At 42.4% G+C, this 19,300-nt stretch overlaps 1 protein-coding gene across 1 annotated transcript in view; it reads right to left on the bottom strand.

Annotated features, from left to right (window-relative positions):
• LOC136678376 (myocyte-specific enhancer factor 2C-like) overlaps positions 1 to 19,300 on the bottom strand; it is a 73,373-nt gene that overhangs the window by 17,352 nt on the left and 36,721 nt on the right. Inside the window, exons 3-4 of the mRNA XM_066656422.1 lie at positions 17,100 to 17,303; positions 83 to 226 (exon numbers count right to left, since the gene is read on the bottom strand). Of these exons, the coding sequence (XP_066512519.1) occupies positions 83 to 226; positions 17,100 to 17,303 (348 nt within the window). The remainder of the gene's footprint in view (positions 1 to 82; positions 227 to 17,099; positions 17,304 to 19,300) is intronic.

The raw sequence follows: 19,300 nt of genomic DNA, 5'->3' as shown, positions 1-19,300 counted from the left end.
AGAGAGATAGAGAGAAAGGGAAAGATCGAGAGAGAGAAAGAGAGAAGGCGAGTGAGAGGGATGTTTGAGTGAAGGTACTTACACACAGTCTCTGTCTGCTGATCATTAGGTCTATGTCCTCGTTGATTTTGCGGTACTTGTCCTCAGACTCGGGGCTGTGTCCAGCCGAGTCGTCTGCGTCTGGGTCTGGGCTGTCACACCCGTTTAGGCCCTTCTTTCTCAAGGTCTGAAAACACGTACAATCCAAATTAGCCATGGAGGCAACACCAGGGAACAGAAATCTACATCTACAGTGTTGTAAGCCTATTTGTGTACATCACTCACACATGAATTAAATGTATTACACTGTACCCCTGTAAAAAAACAGTACTTGTGTTTATGTCATTTATTTTGACCATGTGGATTAACACAAATAATGAGATTTGATATTTCTCCATATTTTCAGTGCCTCAGTTAATTACATGTATATGGGTTTACACCAGGTCGTCTAATGGCATAGTACAGAGGATATATTACAATTTTATTTACATTAAAGAACTGTGTATTTAAGTTTTAAAGTGTGTGTATAATTTAACCATTACCAGCAATATGACAGTGTCCCCAACAGTATATACACAGTATACAGTCACTGCCCTATGAAAAACGTATATCTACACTGGAGCACAGCAGATGTCCTTCACAGTGTATGAAAATCTCATGATGAATGAACCAATAGAAATGTAATAAAACCTTTTCACACTGACTTTCATTGAAACCTAAAACGCTTTTTCCTTCTCTTATAAAGTGCCTATTTTGGAGATATACATGTTTTACTTTGGACAGCGACGTCATGTTCAAATACTGACTGAATTAAATACGTACTACTACTGAATTGTTTTGAAACGAGGCTATCTTGATTTCATCATACACACTCAGCCAGATTTCAGAATGAGGAAAAAAGCAGCTCATGTTCTGGATGATTACATATTACAAAGTTGATCAAAAACCAAAAAGATTATAGTTAACTCCTAATAAAATGAGTCCAGCTAGCAGTTTCCCTCCTAGCCACCTGATGGCCACCTTCTAGTACAAATGACACATTCCTCACTCCACATGTGCAGCTTTCACTCGGACCCTGAGGAACAGACTGACTGTTACTGTACCTGATTGTGACTGTTCAGCACAAAGTGAATACGGCACGATCAGGTCCTCCGTGGAGACTTCACACGTAAAACATTTCCTAAATGAGCTTGTTGGTGGGTTCTGCATGCAGCAGGTACATAAATAACCATGTCCTCTCCTGACTTCATTAAAGGAGCCTCCACTCTCACAATGTAAGTAGAACAGAAGCTAGCAGAGCAAGATGCCTCATCAAAGCGAAGCACGGCTGGCTATAATAAAGAGAGATTAGCGCATACGGGGACGCAGCAGCTCGCTAACGACACGCACCGCCAGCGCACTCACACACTTACCCACACACACACACAGCGTCTCTTTCATCTGCCTGTCTGCATCACACACCCCGTAATTAAATTTACTCTGCCGACGCCAAGATTTGATGAAGACCGACGAAAAGAGTGAGATGAGGCAGGTTAGGCTCATTTTCCATCTTCAGTGTGACACATATATAACAATCAGGTGTTAGAAGGGAATGTAGACGATTTGCCTGTATAGGAGGCAGCCTACGTGATGGCAAAGTTTTTTTTTTCTTATTTTATCCTTCAGTGCTGATCAGATACTTTGAAAAATAATGTTTTAAAGAAATGGAAAATGATACAACTGTGTATGAACACACACTCTACAAATCCACCTTAAACGTAATGATATAATTAGGTTTAATTATGCAGTTAGTACAATTATCTTCAGATTACATTTTCTTTTACATTACTTTTTTCCATTAATTTTCATTTTCTTCAAATACACCCTTTTCTACTTTCAGACACAAGTGCGATTCAGACTGTACACTTAGGATCCACGGTTTTGACAAAATACCTCCTCTCACGTCCGTGAACTGGGAGTGAGGGCAATAGTTACCATTTACTGAAGGGCAGCGTTCAACATCTACCAAAGCCATCTGCGATAACTGACAAACCTATAGAACCACTTTCACCAATCAGCCATAACAATACAATGACCTCCCCGTTTCTTTCCCTGACCTTTTTATCAGCTCTAGCAGCACTTTATAGTATTACACACTGTTCTTCAATGATCAGGACCCTAACATAGTGGTGACATGGATCAGACACAGCAGTGCTGTTGGAGTTTTTAAACACTGGATCCATTCATTGTCCGCTTTATTAGACGTTTGAACAGTGCCAGAGAGAAAGGGGTCTAAAAACGTAGCGGCGCTACTGTGTCTGATCCGCTCTTACCAGCACAACAAACGCAAACACCACGTCAATGTGAGTGCTGTTCTTGTAAAGACTGCTTTTTTAAAGAGTGTCTGAGTTCCTACACTCCTTGTCCATTTAATCAGCTTCATTGACCATACAGATGCACTTTATAGCTCTACAATTACAGACTAGTCCATCTGTTCCTCTGATTTCACCTTGTCCTTCAGTGGTCAGGACCCGCACTGGACCATCACAGAGCTGGTAGTATTTGGCTGGAAAGTAATTCTCAGCACCGCCATAAGATTCCTGTCCTTCAGTAAAGTGTTAATGTGATCATTTACACCAGGATTATGTTATAACAATTAACTGAGCATTGGAATAGGCCCTTATTTCAGCAAAACGCCTTTTCACTGGGCTTTACAGCTCTTGGCTTCCTTATGGTGGTCTTTAAATGAACTTGGATAGCTCCAGTGATATTTAGGTTCTCTGCAGCAGTAGCGCAGTAGTGCAGTGGGGGTGGGTGTACGGTGCCATGGGGTGGGCTGCACTATGCTGGCTGTAAGGAGCTGAAGGCTAAAGAGGCAGTGTTGGGCTGATGGGAGGCCATGCTGGCACAGGGAGCTTTCAAGCAGGGCTGGCAGTTTAAGAGCCAGCGTGGGGCCGCCACAGGGGCCCCCTGGAGACCGGCAGTTCTGCCACTCATTCCAGACATGTGCACCTGTCAGAGCGCCCACACCTGTCACTAGAACACACACATACACACACACTTCGGCAGGGGGGCAAGGGGAAGGGCCAATCACCAGCATGCCTACGGAGGATAGCCATAGATGGCTTACCACCTCTTGATTCATCTCTCTCTCTCTTTTTTTTCTAATGAGCTCATATACAACAACCAAAAGTATGAGCTTCCTTGGTTTAGATCTGGTCTAAAATCATTTAATTCGTTTTTTTTTACAGCACACCATTGGTAAGTATACTACACATTAGGGCTGCCACGTTGTTTTAAGCTTTGTACAAGGACTTTAATGGTGATGGGCCTGAATATGAATGGAGGGGGTGGTTGTGGTGAGCAGAGCACTGTTTTTTAACCGCTGGAACATCTGACTACAGGTGGTGTGGGACATTGACCTTATCGATAGCCTACATTTATCCAAAAAACTAATATCTACACCATCTGAATATTTACCACCAGCACTGGTCCACATATTGATAGTGAGCTCAAGAAAGTGCACTGTGATTTAGCTTTGTCACAATGTCTGCTTCAATGCGGTGGTAACACATGTAAACACACTTAATTTACTGAGGAAAAAACAAACCTGCCTGACAATTAAATCAATTTCCCAACACACCACTCTCCATCTTTAATGTTTCCAGTTTGTGTGACTAAAAATAAGCTGCTGTAGAGAACAAAACCCACTATGTACTTGGAGTGAGCAGAGAAATCATTTCCTAGGCTGACATCTTAATAGCTTCAGTAGATGAAAGCTGCATGAAGCACCGTCCAAAACATTATTGATGAGGAGTAATCAATCTAACAAAGCGGAAAATGGCTTGGCAAAGGGAGTAGTGGGGGTGAAGAGGGGTGAGGAGTGATACAGTAAGGAGCGAGAGAGCGAGAGAGAGAGAGAGATAAGGGCAGAACGCAAGTGTAAGACAGAGGTGAGGGAGAAAGGAGGAGGGTTTTTGCGCTAGAAACATCAAGGGAATGAGAGGGGAAAGAAGGAGGAGGGTGAAAGGAATGGAAGAATGGAAGACAAAATGGGCAGCAGCAGACAGAACTAAAAACGAGGGAGAAAAAGAGAAAGAAGAGGGAATAACCCCTTCAGAAGCACGCACCTAATTAAACGCCTTCCTCCCACTGCTCCCCACTGACTTCTGTCAGAGAACAGTGGAGACACACTGGCCCATATACACTCATTTTGTCTAACCTTTAGCCCAACACACATGTGTGTTTGAGCTAGACATCATACCTGGGGTCTACTGGGAATGGTTTATGTCACTGCCTTCCGCCATTAACCCCAAAAAACCACAGCCTTATTATTCAGATATTTATATTAACTGGTACCTACTGCAAATGTAAATGATTCAAAAACTAATATGGATAAATAAACTTGATTATAGCAATATATCGCAATCTGGTTCTCAGCAAAATGATAAAGTCATGTGAAAATAATTGTCTCATATCATAACTATGGGAGCCAGTGGTCAGTGGATTAAAAAAACAACAACATTTTGTTCTCAGCTATAAAACAACACAAATAGAACACTTTTTGACCCATCAGTAAATCTGTTGAAAGCTACCACTTTTAAACTAGACCAGACATTTTGGTTTTGATCACACCAAAATGTATCAGACAGCTGTAGGAAAGCCCTGGCTAGCTCTGGCCAAGCATCCACTATGACCTCTTTCGCCTGCGTGGCCAGTCTGTAGCCGCTCAACCCTGACGATCCGACACAGACAGTGCAGGACTGGAGCCCAGGGGGTGGGCATGGGCTCAGGTCTAGAAAGACACGATGGAGTTTGGGGGTGATCTTTTTTAAAAGGATCCCTCCAAACCGGTCGGATACTCATTTCCTGGGGCCGTTCTGGCAGGACAGCCGGCGAGGGCTGGAAGAGAGCCCACATTCAGCAGCGTGTTTATAGAAGCCAGGAGACGAGCAGGGCGACAGTGTTTACGCGATGTGTCCTGGCCGGCCTACAAAACAATTACAGCCCGCTTCCTTATTGGAAACAGAGGCTGAGGCCAGCATCCCACAACCATTTTCAAACTGCGCAGGACACAGCTGTAAGCAACTTTAACACACTAGTGTCATATCAATATTATAACAGAATGATTTTCTTACATCTACTGGCAATATATATTTTCACATGACTCCAGACTTTGGACAGTAGTCTACATGAATGTTAAGGTGCCACTTTGATATATTTGCTTGGAACAAAATAGTACTGTTGCCTGTAACTCTGGCAAGGCACTATACCCCAGAGTGTCTTTCTCTGATAAATCATGTTAGCAGGTTGTATGAAAAAGTGAGTGTTTTCTCATGAAGTCCATATTTCAGCAGCGAAGTGGTTGGCCTTATTCAGCATGTAGTGGACCAGGAGCATTTTTCCACTGTGTGCTGTAGAAGTGTAGACACATGCAGAAAGCCACCGACTCTGAGGTGGTCCCATTAGGCCAACAGAAATTACTTCATACTTCTCATAGGCCCCACCTCCACCATGTGTGTGTGTGTGAGGGTGCTGGAGGTGTCAGGGGGTACTCCAGTGTTCCACAAGAGGGCCTTAACACTCTAGTTTTAAGGCAGCCAAGAAAGCTGTTTCAAACTATTCATTGGAGTAGTAAATGTGTCTCGGATTGTAAAAACACCATATAACATTAGAACCAATAGGAATGAACATACAAACACAGAAAAGGTTACAAGGATTTTTGTCCTTCTTTTGGAACTGTGATGGGTCCAGATGCTCCCAACACAATCAACCATCAATCGATCAATCAATCGATAAATATATAAATGAAAAATCTATGACCACTGTGATTGGTTGGATAGCTCATTTGCATATCACAGCTTCCTTTCATGTTGGTACTACAGAGGTTAATAATGTGATAACTGTACCACCCTGTTACACAAAAACACACACTCACATACACATGCAGAACAGGAAGATTGACCACACCTTCAGGACAATTAAGCATCTCATACTTCAGCGCATGAGATTCCACCAGAGAGAGAGAGAGAGAGAGAGAGAGAGAGAGAGAGAGAGTGGTTATTGGAAGCAGGTGGCCAGGCGAGAGCACTTAATTAACTGCGGTTTGAACATGCTATGATCCGCTTGCTGGGCACGAACACACACGACATGGGGCAGGGATGCCACATGTGTGTGTACCTTTATGTGAGTGTGTGTTCACAATACCACCCCTCTTTTGGCAGTTTGTCACAGAAGACCTTATGTCTGTCTTTCCTTATACAATTACAGCTGAGCTTCCACTCTCTCTTTTCTTAATTCCTCAAACCCTGCAGATTGGCTACTTTACCATAATTGTAATACTGTTATAAAAAAGAAGAAAAAAAATGCAGCCTCCTCCCTATGCACTGTAATCAAGTATCAAAGAGACAAGCTTAAGACCCATCAGCCCACAGTTAAAGCAGTACCGCATTTTAAGGATGTAATTACAGCTGTCTGTGGTTTATATTGGGGTGGGGGTGGGGGGGATATGCAAGGAAAATCCATGCACACAGATAAGTACTGTAGTTGGGGGGCTGCTGAATATGGGCTAATCCCAGTACAAAGGCATGCAGTGCAGGAACCGTACTGGCAAATGGTACAATGGCCAAGAGAGTGGTGCTCTATTCAAGAACACAGCTGCTCCTCATAGGAACATTCATGTACATGAAAATGTAAAAAATAAAAATAAAAAAGTAGTTGGGAGATTAGACTTGGGGGTTGGTTTGGGGTGGAGTGGGGTAGGGGACGAACCGTTTAGTTTGGTCGTTGAGTCATTCACGGTTTAAACATATCTTAAGGGTATGGACTGGGATCTGGAGCATATGTATATTTTTGTAAATTTTGTCAGAATTGTGACAATCCTATATATTTTAACAATTACTTGGCTCTAACATTATCACAGACCTCTCACTCATATTGTTATTGTTGGTCAAAGTTAAACAATAATTTGCAAAACCATTCTTATTTGGTTTTATTAGATAAATTAATATAAATAAAAAGGAAATCTTCCAACTCCAAAAAAAAAGAAAAAAATAGAATAGCTTTTTAATTCTCTTGTAAAGTTTTTTTTTCTGACAGTGAAAATACGTTCCTCAAAAGCATTTGTCTGTTGATTACAGATAAAAAAATCAGCATCTCATGTTCTCTGGCTGTGTCTGTATTAATGAGGACAGTGAAGGCATTCATATTTTATGATCTATCCCATATCCGCACAATGGCAGCCCAGTCAGGCTCCATAAAGAGGCGATTATGCCATGGTTATCTTTCTATTTGCTACATATTCAGAGGCTCTGGATTTTCTCTTGTTTATATATGCCGCCTGACACACACACACACACACACACACACATATATATATATATATATATACACATACATACATACATATATATATATATATATATATATATATATATATATATATATATATATATATATATATATATATATATATATATATATGTATGTATGTATGTATGTATGTATACACACACACATTAACCCAACAAGCTGTGATTCTTTTTTTGGGTGGTGGTGGTAGTGAGTTAAAGTATCAGCCAGAGTGTGAAAATACACATACACTGCGCACACACACACACACACATACACGCACACGCACACACGCTCACATCAGTTATCAGCTTTTGTCTGCTGTGGGGCTCTTATCGTACAGCTGCATTACAGGAAGGGGCTGAGGGCTTTGAGGAACAATGATCAGGCACCTGACCTCTCTGGCATGACCTTGTGTGTCCACACCCGGTAGGCCTTAAGGGAGCCCACGGAGGGTTGCTGAATGCCATCTACACCCACAGCCCAAAATAGAGCACTCGATTTTTTCCACCCACACACGCAGGGAGGATCAGGAGGGTGCGTTTCTCATTTTATGTCATTTTAACTAAAAAAAAAAAAAGACTGGGAGAGTGCATAGAAATTGACCTCCCTATGACTGGACGGTGTATATGTTCACTTGAGTTCACTTCAAATTCAGATGCTGTGAAGCTGTTTCTAATAGTTTAAAATCACTTAAAACAGATTATTCCTTACTCATTTAATACAATCAATAATAGGTTTTGTTCCCATGCCCAGCCGCTCTGAAAGAGCTCAAGCGCTCGCTCAGAGACAATCAAAGTGCATATAATAATAAAGGAAACCTTGTGCATCTTTTATACAATGATAGAAACACAGCTGCTCTCAGAAAACACTCATTCCACACTTTATTCCATTTTTTATATGGACATCTACACACTCTAATTCCTCTGGTGGCAGATTGAAACCAGGTAAAGGCATATTCTCAGAAAGGACTGCGGGCGAGATACTCAGGTCAGGACTGAAATGGCAAACATTGTATCTTTAAATAATCAGTACCACGTAATCATCAAATAAATATACAATGAAAGCAATAGGCCCTCAAACGTCTTGAAAATGTTTCGAAATGAAGAGGAATTTGGAATATTTTAATACACACAAATATACATTATATACACACACATTTAGCTTGTAAAACATTGTCAAGTCTGGGCTTTTAAGGACCTACATTTCTTGCATTTTTACTCGTTGGCGCCTGTGTAGAAAAAATATTACAAACCCCTGTTCTTTTTCTTGTTAATCTTTCTCCTTTCATAAGAAGTGTAAGGGTTAGAAAGCCATTTGCGGCATCTCTTCTTTCTCCTCTTAACAAAATCAAACAAGGTTTTGTCTTCCCTGCTGGAGAGGAGAGAGGGAGGAGGAAACTCAGGCCAACACCAAGGAAAAAAGAGGAGAAATAAATAATAAAGAACCTTTATCCCAGGGATCAAATGTTTATTGGCACCCCGAGGTCTGGTGGGGAGGGAGGTGGGGAGTGGAGTCTTGTGCCTCGGCTGGCCAAGGGCAGCGGTTCACTGGGTGCTGAATGAATAGAAGCTTGCTTACTCACCCTGTCTCTCAACGCCTATTCTTCTCCATTCGCTCCGCCAGCGCACTAAGCCAAGCGCTAAATTTAGCATCGGCAAGAGCTATTTTTAGGCCCCTACCGTTTTTTTTAGGCATTTATTAGGGGAAGAATACAAAAAAAAAAAAACACACACACACACTCTCACGCACACACCACACATGGGGAGAGTGGGAGGGAGAGAGAGAGAGAGAGAGAAAGAAAGAGAGAAAGAGAAGGAGAAAGAGGGAGAAAGGGAGGGGGGCTCCCACTTTGGACATCTGAAATGCACTCGGTTTTTAAGTGTTGCTGCGAGTGCTCTGCAGCTGTTTCCAATCAGAGGAAGGATAGGGAAAACACTAGAGAGAAAGAGAGAGAGAGAGAGAACACATGCAAATGATCTTGTTCTTTCCCCCTACAGCCCATCAGCCACTAGGCACAAATACAACAAGTTGTTTTGTGGCAGTCTGTCCAAAAACCTTTAGCTGAGGAGAGCTCCAAGGCTTAGAGAGCATCAAGAAACTCTTCACTCACTCACACTCACAGGGCCTTACACATATAAAAGAGTAGTTATTTATCAGCTCATCTGGGATGTTCAAACATCAGGAACGGGTGTATTTCTATTGAGGAGACATGTGCAGAAGTAATTGAAGAGTACAAACATTTCTGAGGTCATGATGTTCTGCCTTTCAAGTCGGATATCTCTCTTATGTAGCTGTCCACTCTCTGTAGCCATAGCCGAAAAAGTTTGGAGCATTAGTTCTGGAAAGTTTCCGGATTTGTCCTTTCACACATGTAGCGCACAGTAGGAGATTTTCTGTGTAAAATGCCTTCTCACGGCTGGAAATGTTCCAGGTTCCTAAGGCATGGGGCGGTGCCTGTGCAGGAGATACAGTGTGATCCTCTGGAATATTACCGACAAGCACTTACTCAGACTTTACCAAGATTTTTTACTAAGGGTCCGGCAGGATAAAATCCGGGGCTCGTGTGTGAAATGTTATAACTTTGTTGAGCTGCTAGTGAGCAATGAGGAGTGAAATGGGAGGGAATGTATGGAATTCTCACTTCCATACAAATATATCCATGCCAAAATAAAATGGACAGCAACTCTGCAGCTTGCCTGGCACAAAAAAAAAATCATTCTGTTTAGTCTTTTGTCTTTTTCTTTTCGTTTTGCAAATTCTGATTTTATCAACGTTATTACTGTAAGCTGACCTGAAAAACAAGAGAGAAAGTGCATTTTCTAACTGCTGTTAAAAGGGGTTAAATGTTGAACTAATATAACCTAATAAATCCCTCTAACGACAGTATGTCTTTGTTTTGATCTTTCCCTTCTATCACTGCCCTGCTGGCGACATTACCATTGTTTTCTCTGATCCCTTCACTGAAGTCCCTGTGCCACAAGGTTAATTTGCTTAGATGGACAAAGCCTGCTTAGTGTTAAATCCCAAACCCACTGGTGAAAACCTCATGAAGGACTGATCAATCATACATCACCTCGCACTGATGACCCCAAACTGTAAAACATTCACTGTAACACATTCAAAACCAAAACACATTGATTTTTCTCTGTGTCACTTAATTGCAATAACCACAAGCACTTCAGTCTATCTGATGGTGACTGAAGGGATCTATCTGAGGAAACAGGCTTGTGCTGGGCTTTGTGAAGAAGAATGAATAGTCCTTCAGCTGCGGCGCTGCAAGAGAAACCGCTCTGGGCTAATATTCCTTCTGATGCCGGCGCCACAAATAAGCAAGAAAAGAGTTGTTTTCACGAGACAAGCACTCGGTGCTAGCAGGCTGTTGACGTGCGAGCACCCACACAAGCAAAATATCTTTTAATTAAGTCATAACGGCTACTTTGAGGAGAAATTAAACTGAAATCAGTCCAATTAATTAGCGTTCCTTGGCAACATTAAGCGTTCCGCAAGACGTTTAATGAACCTGAGTTGACGCTTCTCTGTAGTTTTTTTCTCTCCCTCCCTTCCTCCCGCAGACAGGCGACAGTGGAGGGGAGGCGGTTGCCCTGCTTGCTCCCTCTCACACATCTCAGCACATGGAGACCCATACGACGGCAAAACATCGTGAGGGAGCTTTGCAGAATCTCATTAGCCAAGCAGGTAGTCATTAACAGAATGACCTTTGGAAATAATTACCAACCTCTCTTTTTCTTGTTCGCTGTTCCCTCAACGCCTCCTCCCTCCCTCCCCCACTCCGTCCCTCTCTCTCTCAGTCCTCCCTCCCCTCCCCTCCGCTCCTGGCTCGTTTGTCCATTCAGAAGTTGCAGCCAGGTGAGAGCAGAGGTCCTAGCCGAGATTAACAGGTGAATGTTCAGATTAAGCTAATCTGCCAGGGGAATGGGATTGGCCGGGGAAGTCACCAGTGTCTATGCCACACTACCGTGATCCGTGTGGACGGGCATGTGAGAGGACTGGAGGTGACCATGTGATCCCCATGTGTTTTCTTGTTTACCTGCCTTCTGTCACATTCAGCTGCTGGAGATCACTTTCACTCCCTCAGTTCCCGTTCAGCGCTACACCAAAAAGCAGTCCTCCAGAGATTAACGTTACAAAACTGAAGTTACATGTTACTGATTTAATGTCCACAACTAATTCTACTTCATCAGTTTTAAAACAAGAACAACACAAATAAATTTTATTGACTGAAAAAAAAAAACAGGATGCGCTGTTGTTTAACTCTGAGAAGTTAAAGTTTTTCCTTGTAGAAAAGACATTGTTTATATATTTTTTTAAACCCATAGCTTTTTAAAACAAGAAGAAAGATCTAAAATGTAGATTTGACATGTTTAGTTGATACCTCTCTGTCGGAGATAAAGTTATTTTTATGTGCGTATTATTGTCCTGGAAAGGTGAAATATATTATTTTTTTCATTGTTTCAATAATCTTGCAAATTAAACGAAAAATAAATACAATAGCAATTCATTACATTCATTATCTGTAACCCTTATCCAGTTCAGGGTCACGGTGGGTCCAGAGCCTACTTGGAATCATTGGGCGCAAGGTAGGAATACACCCTGGAGGGGGCAATTCATTACATTATTTATGCAATTATGCAACTGTATTTAAAAAGTGCTACGCATTCTTAAAGTAACGGCTCCTTTATTATATGTCCAGGGAACCATCTGGTCACCCTTACAGACATGGCCACATTATCAAAGCACTTTAGTCGTGACATGGTCAGTCTTCAGTATCACTAACTGTCTGCAGGTTTGCTAACAACAGCTGCCTAGGCTCTGCTCTAATGTGCCTCACATGTCGGACAGTCTTGCCTGGCACTCGGGGTTATAGGAAATCTATCTGCCTGTTTGAGTTTTTCATCTGCTGCCAAACAAACCATGTGCTGTATCCCTGCCAGAGGAACACTCCACAGCCTGCTCCTTCCTGCTAGTCAAAAACGAGCTCATTTTACATCACGTAAGTGCCCATAATTTGGTCTTTATTTGCAGCTTAACGTGTAATTACCTGGACCTACCCACCTTTCTTTAAGCCTGAAATGCTGGCATGCAGGAGGCTTTTAATGAGTTCTCATTTATCAAATAAAACACTCAAAAAATGTTAAAAATCTGCTAGCAGAGGCAGTTTGTTCAAGACATGATGAGGTGCCTCTTTAAAAAGAGCAAAAACAAATGACAAGAATCACTGTCTAGTCCTGCCATGTTTGATAAGGTGGATGATGAGGGCGATGTTAATTCTCAATGCTACAAACGGCAAGCTGTTCACTATATAGTACTCTATTTTGGGGATCTGATATCACACAGTTTAATATCTAGTGCATAAAATTGGGCAATTTTCATAGGTAATGTCCAAGCCGTGTACGCTCACAGGTGTGGAATACTCATTATAAACTCTGCGTTACCTAGAAAGGTGAATTTTCTCCTAGGTGGGGTCACATAAATAATATTAATTAGGCTAATTATGCTACCATAAAAGAGGAATGAAAGTTATTAATTACTGCTTAAGAAGTTGCGACTGACAACTACTTTTAAGCAGTAATATATAATAATTATTCAGTGTATAATTTCTGTCCTTTTTTGTGTAAAGCATTCCTGTTTTTAAAGACAATTCTCAAAGTATTACGGGAGTTTGCCGTTTGGAACATATTCTGTGTTTTATATCATGGATGATCTGCTGAGAGGCATGGCATTGGCGTTGGTATTTATGCAGGAGAATATGATGACAGTCACAGAATGATGAGTAATCCCTGTACTGTGTAAAATTGTTTACTTGGATCATGATAAATTTTGTCTCATGTTTGTGAGCTGCATTTTCTCCAGTGTTGGAAATGTTGAGTATTGTGCCGTTTCAAAAACAAGGATCAATTTGTTGGGATTTTTCTTTTGGGTTGGCATCGTTTTAACCAATTCAGGTCAGAATGGGTTCGCTGAAGGATTATCGCATTTAATGCGGGTGTCTTCCATTTCCTCCAAGTGATAAAATACACATAACAGGATTGCAGGGGAAAAAGATGGCTTGGCTTTTATGCGTTTTTGCATAAATTGTCCCCGTCTAAGACGGCTCTGCCTGAGCAAAGTATCTCTCCATCTCTGGTATAACTCCTGTTTGTCTGTCTCCTCCTCTGGACGTACTGTATATGGGCTCTTATTATAGCCTGCTAGGCTGGCAGGCGTGGGGGTATTTTTTTCTTTTGGGTTAAAAGAGGAAAGGGCCTGACCCCAGAGAGCGGAGATAAAAATTGAGCGAAAGGAAGGGGAGAGCGGAAAAGAAAGCGAGCTGATGAGAGCCGGGGCGAGGGAGCAGGGCCTCCAGCCCCTCGTAAACACAGCTAAAGAGGCCGGGCCGAGCCTGGCGCTGCCACTCTCCCAGCGACGCTAATTATCAACCAAAGACATGCTAATTACACAGAGCTTTATTGCTAATGTAGCAGGCCGCTCTTCAAGACGCCCACACGCTGCGCCCGGCTCCCCTGCCTCTCCTTATCCTCCCACTGCACCCCCTGAGGCACGCCAGGCGAAGACAGGAAAGACTGCCTGAGAGTGTGTGTTTTATCCTTGTGTGAGTATGTGTGTGTGTGTTTTATCCTGTTGTGTGCCTTTAATTCCGCGTATGTATGTGTGTTCACTTGTACAATGCAGAATCTCTATCGGCGGATATAGACAATTAAGTAGATGCGTGTATGTTTGTCACAGATGTATGTCTCTCTAGCAGTACGAGTACACACACAATAACGCTCCCCCACTGAAGCTCAAAGCTGCTCTGGGGCACTGGCAAACCCTCCACCACCCCACGGGCCCAGCTCCAGCTCCAACACCTCACCACCCCCCCCTCAGCCCACCCTGAGGCCTCATCCCCATCCTGCCATCACAACAGGAAGTCTGCTTTGTTCCTCCTTACCTCCCACCACCCACGTCCCCCGGCCGTGATGTAACCTAGCAGCAGAGAAAACGGCCCTGCAGGAGCCCGCCTGCTCAGCCTCACGCAAATCCAGTTAGCTCAGCCACCTTAACCGCGCTCCCAATCGATTTCTCCCAGCCCAAATGTGCCAGGACGGAGACCCGGCTACCGAGCTAGTGCCAGCTCTTCTCGAAGTGAGGGAAGACTTTGACGAGAGTGCGCTCCTTTTTTTTTCACAGCACTTAGCCTCAGTCGTTTGCAGCAATTCTCCTCTGGTGGTTAGAGTTACTCGTGTCGCGAGGCACTGCCAAAACACCGACGTTCAGGATTTTGGTTTGTTTATTCCACTTTTCAGTAGGTCACAGCTCTTCTAACATATCCTCTAGCAGTCTGAACACTGGGCCAATTTGGAATTTGCGTTCTCCACAATAACAGTCATGGATGACATGAAGGTTATTGACTGCTGCACTGGAAGTGAGCAGAATATCGAGACCCAAAAAGGCACCGCCACTTGGTTTCAGAGGTGGCTTTTATTTTCTCTCCTGCCTCACATGTATTGTATTTAAATGTAAAAATAGTCTGCCACAACGTCTAGTGCGCCTTATCTTAGCACTTAGAGGATAGTAATGCACTTATGTGCTTCAGTTTCGGGGAAATTACAAAGTGAACCAAGACAATTTATAAATCATTCCCTGGCCAAAGATCAGGTCCAGACAAGGTTAAAAGTGTATATCTATACAAGCGTCTATAATGCATTAATGGGCTGTAGTAGTCTGTTGGCCACACTTGGAGAGCATCACTGCTTGTTATCCTGGAAATATAATGCAGCAAATGAGCTTAATCATCTGTTGACATCTGTCTGGCATAAACTCTGTGCTAGGAACAAAACCATAAGGCATGAATCTTCAGTCACTGCATTTGCATTTGCATTACAGATCATCTCTGCATCAAGACCTGTATTAGGCTGTCCTACTCGATTCTTCCACAAAGGGTTTACTGTGTGTGCACGAATCTCTTAAAATTATGAATATACACTATTAAGTCAAAGAAAAAAAAACTCAATTTATGGCAATACTGCGCAAATGAAAAAAGCCTGTGTACACACAGGCTTGTGTGAAATGGAGATGAGAAAAGGGACTGAGGGAAAGCTTGCTGAGACTCTGGAGAGTTCATGCAATATTTCAGAGAGAGTGAGAGTGGAAAGAAATGTTGACAGAAATAAAAAAAAAAACACATGCTTTAAACACAGCCTGAATCAATGACAAAGTAGAAAATGATTTCAGTGCCATTTAACGGCAGTGGAGATACATCTGTCAGGTCTGGTTAATCGCTTCTGCCACTCTTTTCTAGACTGTCAGTGGAAGAAAAATCTCATTTACATTCTTTCAGTGGAGCCATAATTTTTGGAATACGACAAAACAAGAACGTCACATGGAATGCGAGGTTTAGTCTCATCTCAAGGACAAGGTGGGAAACTTCAAAGCTGGAAATAAACAGACCAAAATCGGAAGTTTCTCAGTAACTTGGATTTCCAAACACGGAGGGGGGCGGGGGCAGCGGCGTGCAGTGGTTTCCAAAACCGAGCCAACGAGCCTATGCAAGGACGACTTATTTATTACTGTTGTGTCTAAGCTAAGCTATGCTTTGAGGACCACATCCTTGATCTACCTGTTTTGGAAAAGGGCTAGATGAGGTAGCGCTTTGGCTTAGAATGGCACACAGAGTATCTACTTCCATAAGCTCCTAAGTGTCTCAGCAGCCCACCTTTGCCTATGGGGAAAGCCTGTTGTGTAACCAGCTAACAACAGGCTTAAGGTTAACTCTTGGATGTCTGCCTCATGACTGGCTGCTGTCACGGCCATTTAGCGCAGAGCTGAACCCAGCTTTGGTTTTAGAAGTGGAGCTATCACGTGCCCAACAAACAACACGTCACTGAGGCCAGAGAGCCATAGGAGGCTTTAGAAGGGGACAGAGAGGACACGAGGTGGACAGAGACTGGTTGGATGACAGGGAGTGTGTGTCATATGCACTGACTACTCTTTGTTTGCTAAAAGGAGGAGCAGAAGTCTGTTCTCTAGGGACACTCCATAATCACCCTTCCCTTATATACATACCAGTGTTTACATGGGGGAGACTGTCAACCCAGTAATCAGTAATGGATAGTTGGTATATATATATATATATATATATATATATATATATGTGTGTGTGTGTGTGTGTGTGTGTGTGTGTGTGTGTGTGTGTGTGTGTGTATGTATGTGTGTGTATCACTGTAAAGTATAACAGTAGTTACTTAAGCTCTCTTTGTAATAACCATGCACATGATGCTTGTTTTCATTTCCATAGTTTTCCCATTATTTTAAGAACTCCACTTACCTTTTGCATTGTGTCACGACGAACCAACAAATAGAACTGTCTCGAAAATGTCTCACATTTTCTTCTATTACAGATAAAATGATCATTTCTTCTCTACTTCTTTTGCTTTTTCAGAGATACATATTTTACACAAGGAGGCCAACTGTAGAATTGTCAACTTGCCCAAAGGTTCTTGTATGTATAGGTGTATGAGGTGTTCCTGCCTGAGCTGGGAACTGAACCATAGTCTACCAGTGATGTTAACAGAGACGTTAGCTATTGAGCTATATGTAATATTAAATATATATATATATATTGTCTGTCAAACATCTATCTACTCCATTTATCTCCCAGTCCTGTTGTTGTACGTCTACATCTATGTATCATTTAGGTGGCGTAGGTTGAGGGGGTGGGGTTCACTCACCTCCACAATGTCAGAGTTGGTCCTGCTCTCGTGGGGCTCGTTGTACTCAGTGTACTTCAGCAGAACTTTGTCCATGTCGGTGCTGGCGTACTGGAAGAGCTTGTTGGTACTGTTGAAGATGATGAGGGCGATTTCGCAGTCACACAGCACACTCAGCTCATAGGCTTTCTTCATCAGGCCAAACTTCCTCTTTGTGAACGTCACCTGCAAGTGGGAGGGGGTGGAGAGAATGGAGAGAGAGAGAGAAAGAGAGAGAGAGAGGTTAGAAAGGTATATGAAGATGAATGTTTTGTGTGTGTGTGTGTGTGTGTGTGTTTTGATTTGCAGGAATATTGTCTTGGATCTCCTTGGCTCCTGAGTTGCCCCGTATATAATACTACTGTTGGAAAATCAATGCCTTCCTTTTTCTTTTTTGTTCGTCCAAAATGTCTGGGAAAACAGACGCTGGCGTAATAAGACTTTTTCCAACCATAAATCAAACAGAGTTTAAGGAAAGAAATTTTTCATTTCTGATCTTACAATGCAAGTCAAGCCTCTAGTCTTACCATTATGTGCTTAAACAACAGAAATGCATAAAGAGTCGACACCTAGCAGAGCAAATGATGATTTATTACAAGCCCCTGATAAACCTCATGTGCCCTTTTTAATAATGATTACAAAAAAATAAATAAATACATTCAAAATTAAATAAGAAATAATTATAATTATGTCAAACAGACTATAGTTCTATATGAATTGAACCGGAAGCATGAGGGTGTTGCTAAAGCAGAGGAAAGAAGGCCATTAAAACTTTCCGGAAAAAGTGGAACAGCCCTCTGCAGACAAATGGACACACTCCAATGCTCACGAAACATGATGTGTATCACAATATTGCATTTTTTCAGAAGTTTCCACACAAGCTGGAAATGAAAGCAAGCTCCATGTGTATCATAAAACTCAACATAACAAGAGAAAAAAAATCTAAACATTAAAAACATGTATGCAGTTAATTTTTGCCTCTAAAAGTCCTGACAATGCATTCACAATTTTGGACAGATGCAATTTATCACCCTAACAATAACACATTGTAACATCTCACACACAATCCATAATCTCTCAGCAATCGCTACACAGACAGGTGTCTTCTCAGAAGGCGCTCTCATCTATCAAATTAGAAACATTATAAATAATCGCCTGCACCCTTGGACTTGTGAGTGCCACGGCATGCTCTGAGCAACACAGGCGAAGCTCTAGTGAAACCACAAGGCTGATGTGACTTGTGGCAAAGGATCATGGCTCAGCGAAGTCCTACATCTCCCACAGTGTTTGACTTTAACGGCAGGGCTGGGAGCTCTGAGTTCACATGGAACTGCAGCTGAGTGGCGGCAAGCATCAGAAAACTGTTTGTGTTTGGCTTACAGCTCTGATATTGCACTAAAGATTGTGGTGAAGCACTTAGCCGAGCAGAGTCCTAGCAGAACAGTCCCTGTCAGGATCCAGCGATGGTGTTCTATACTAAAACTATTCTAGTGAACACCTGTTTTGTTTGCATGGGTTGGTTTGAGAACTCAGGAAAGCTAAATAATTAAAAGGGCAGGAGGGAAGAGGAATAGGGAGTAGGTCTTTGGAGCCTGCATTAAAATTATGCACAAACACATCGAATAATCAGCTACGTGTGCCAGAAATGAAGCTTCACAATTTAATCTCTCATTACCCCTCTTTTCTCTTGCCGTGACACTCTTCAAGTGCAAAACAAAGAAGCTACGCTGCAAAGCCAATTACCTGGTAACGTTTAATAGAAGGGTAAACATGTTAGCTGCGAGACACCACCCTATACCTTCCACTTGCTGATACACAACTGTTGTATTATTTCAGAGACAATGCACACCTCAGGAACGCTGACGAAAAAAAATAAATAAATCATTACAAAATGTGCTGTTAATTGTATCACCAAACAGAGAGGAGTCTGACATGTGGTGCGTTTCGGATGTGGGAGATTTCAAGACCGCGCACAACACCCACACACATTTTTCCACGCACCTACACCTGCCTCCCTCACACGGATGCCATCCTATGGGTGACAGTAGCAGGGTACAGGCGGCCTCTCCCGCTGACAGCTACGGTAAAATAAAATCTTGTCAGCGGCCCTGTGCCATTCCTCTTCGCTGAGCCATAAGGGAAGTGATTATGTTTTGATTAGGTCTCATCAGCGAGGTTCATTA

The sequence above is a fragment of the Hoplias malabaricus genome, chromosome Y, assembly GCF_029633855.1.
Source record: "Hoplias malabaricus isolate fHopMal1 chromosome Y, fHopMal1.hap1, whole genome shotgun sequence".
In the NCBI taxonomy this organism is placed as follows: Eukaryota; Metazoa; Chordata; class Actinopteri; order Characiformes; family Erythrinidae; genus Hoplias; species Hoplias malabaricus.
Note: the sequence above shows the minus strand (reverse complement) of the source record. Positions and strands in the feature narration are given on the sequence as shown.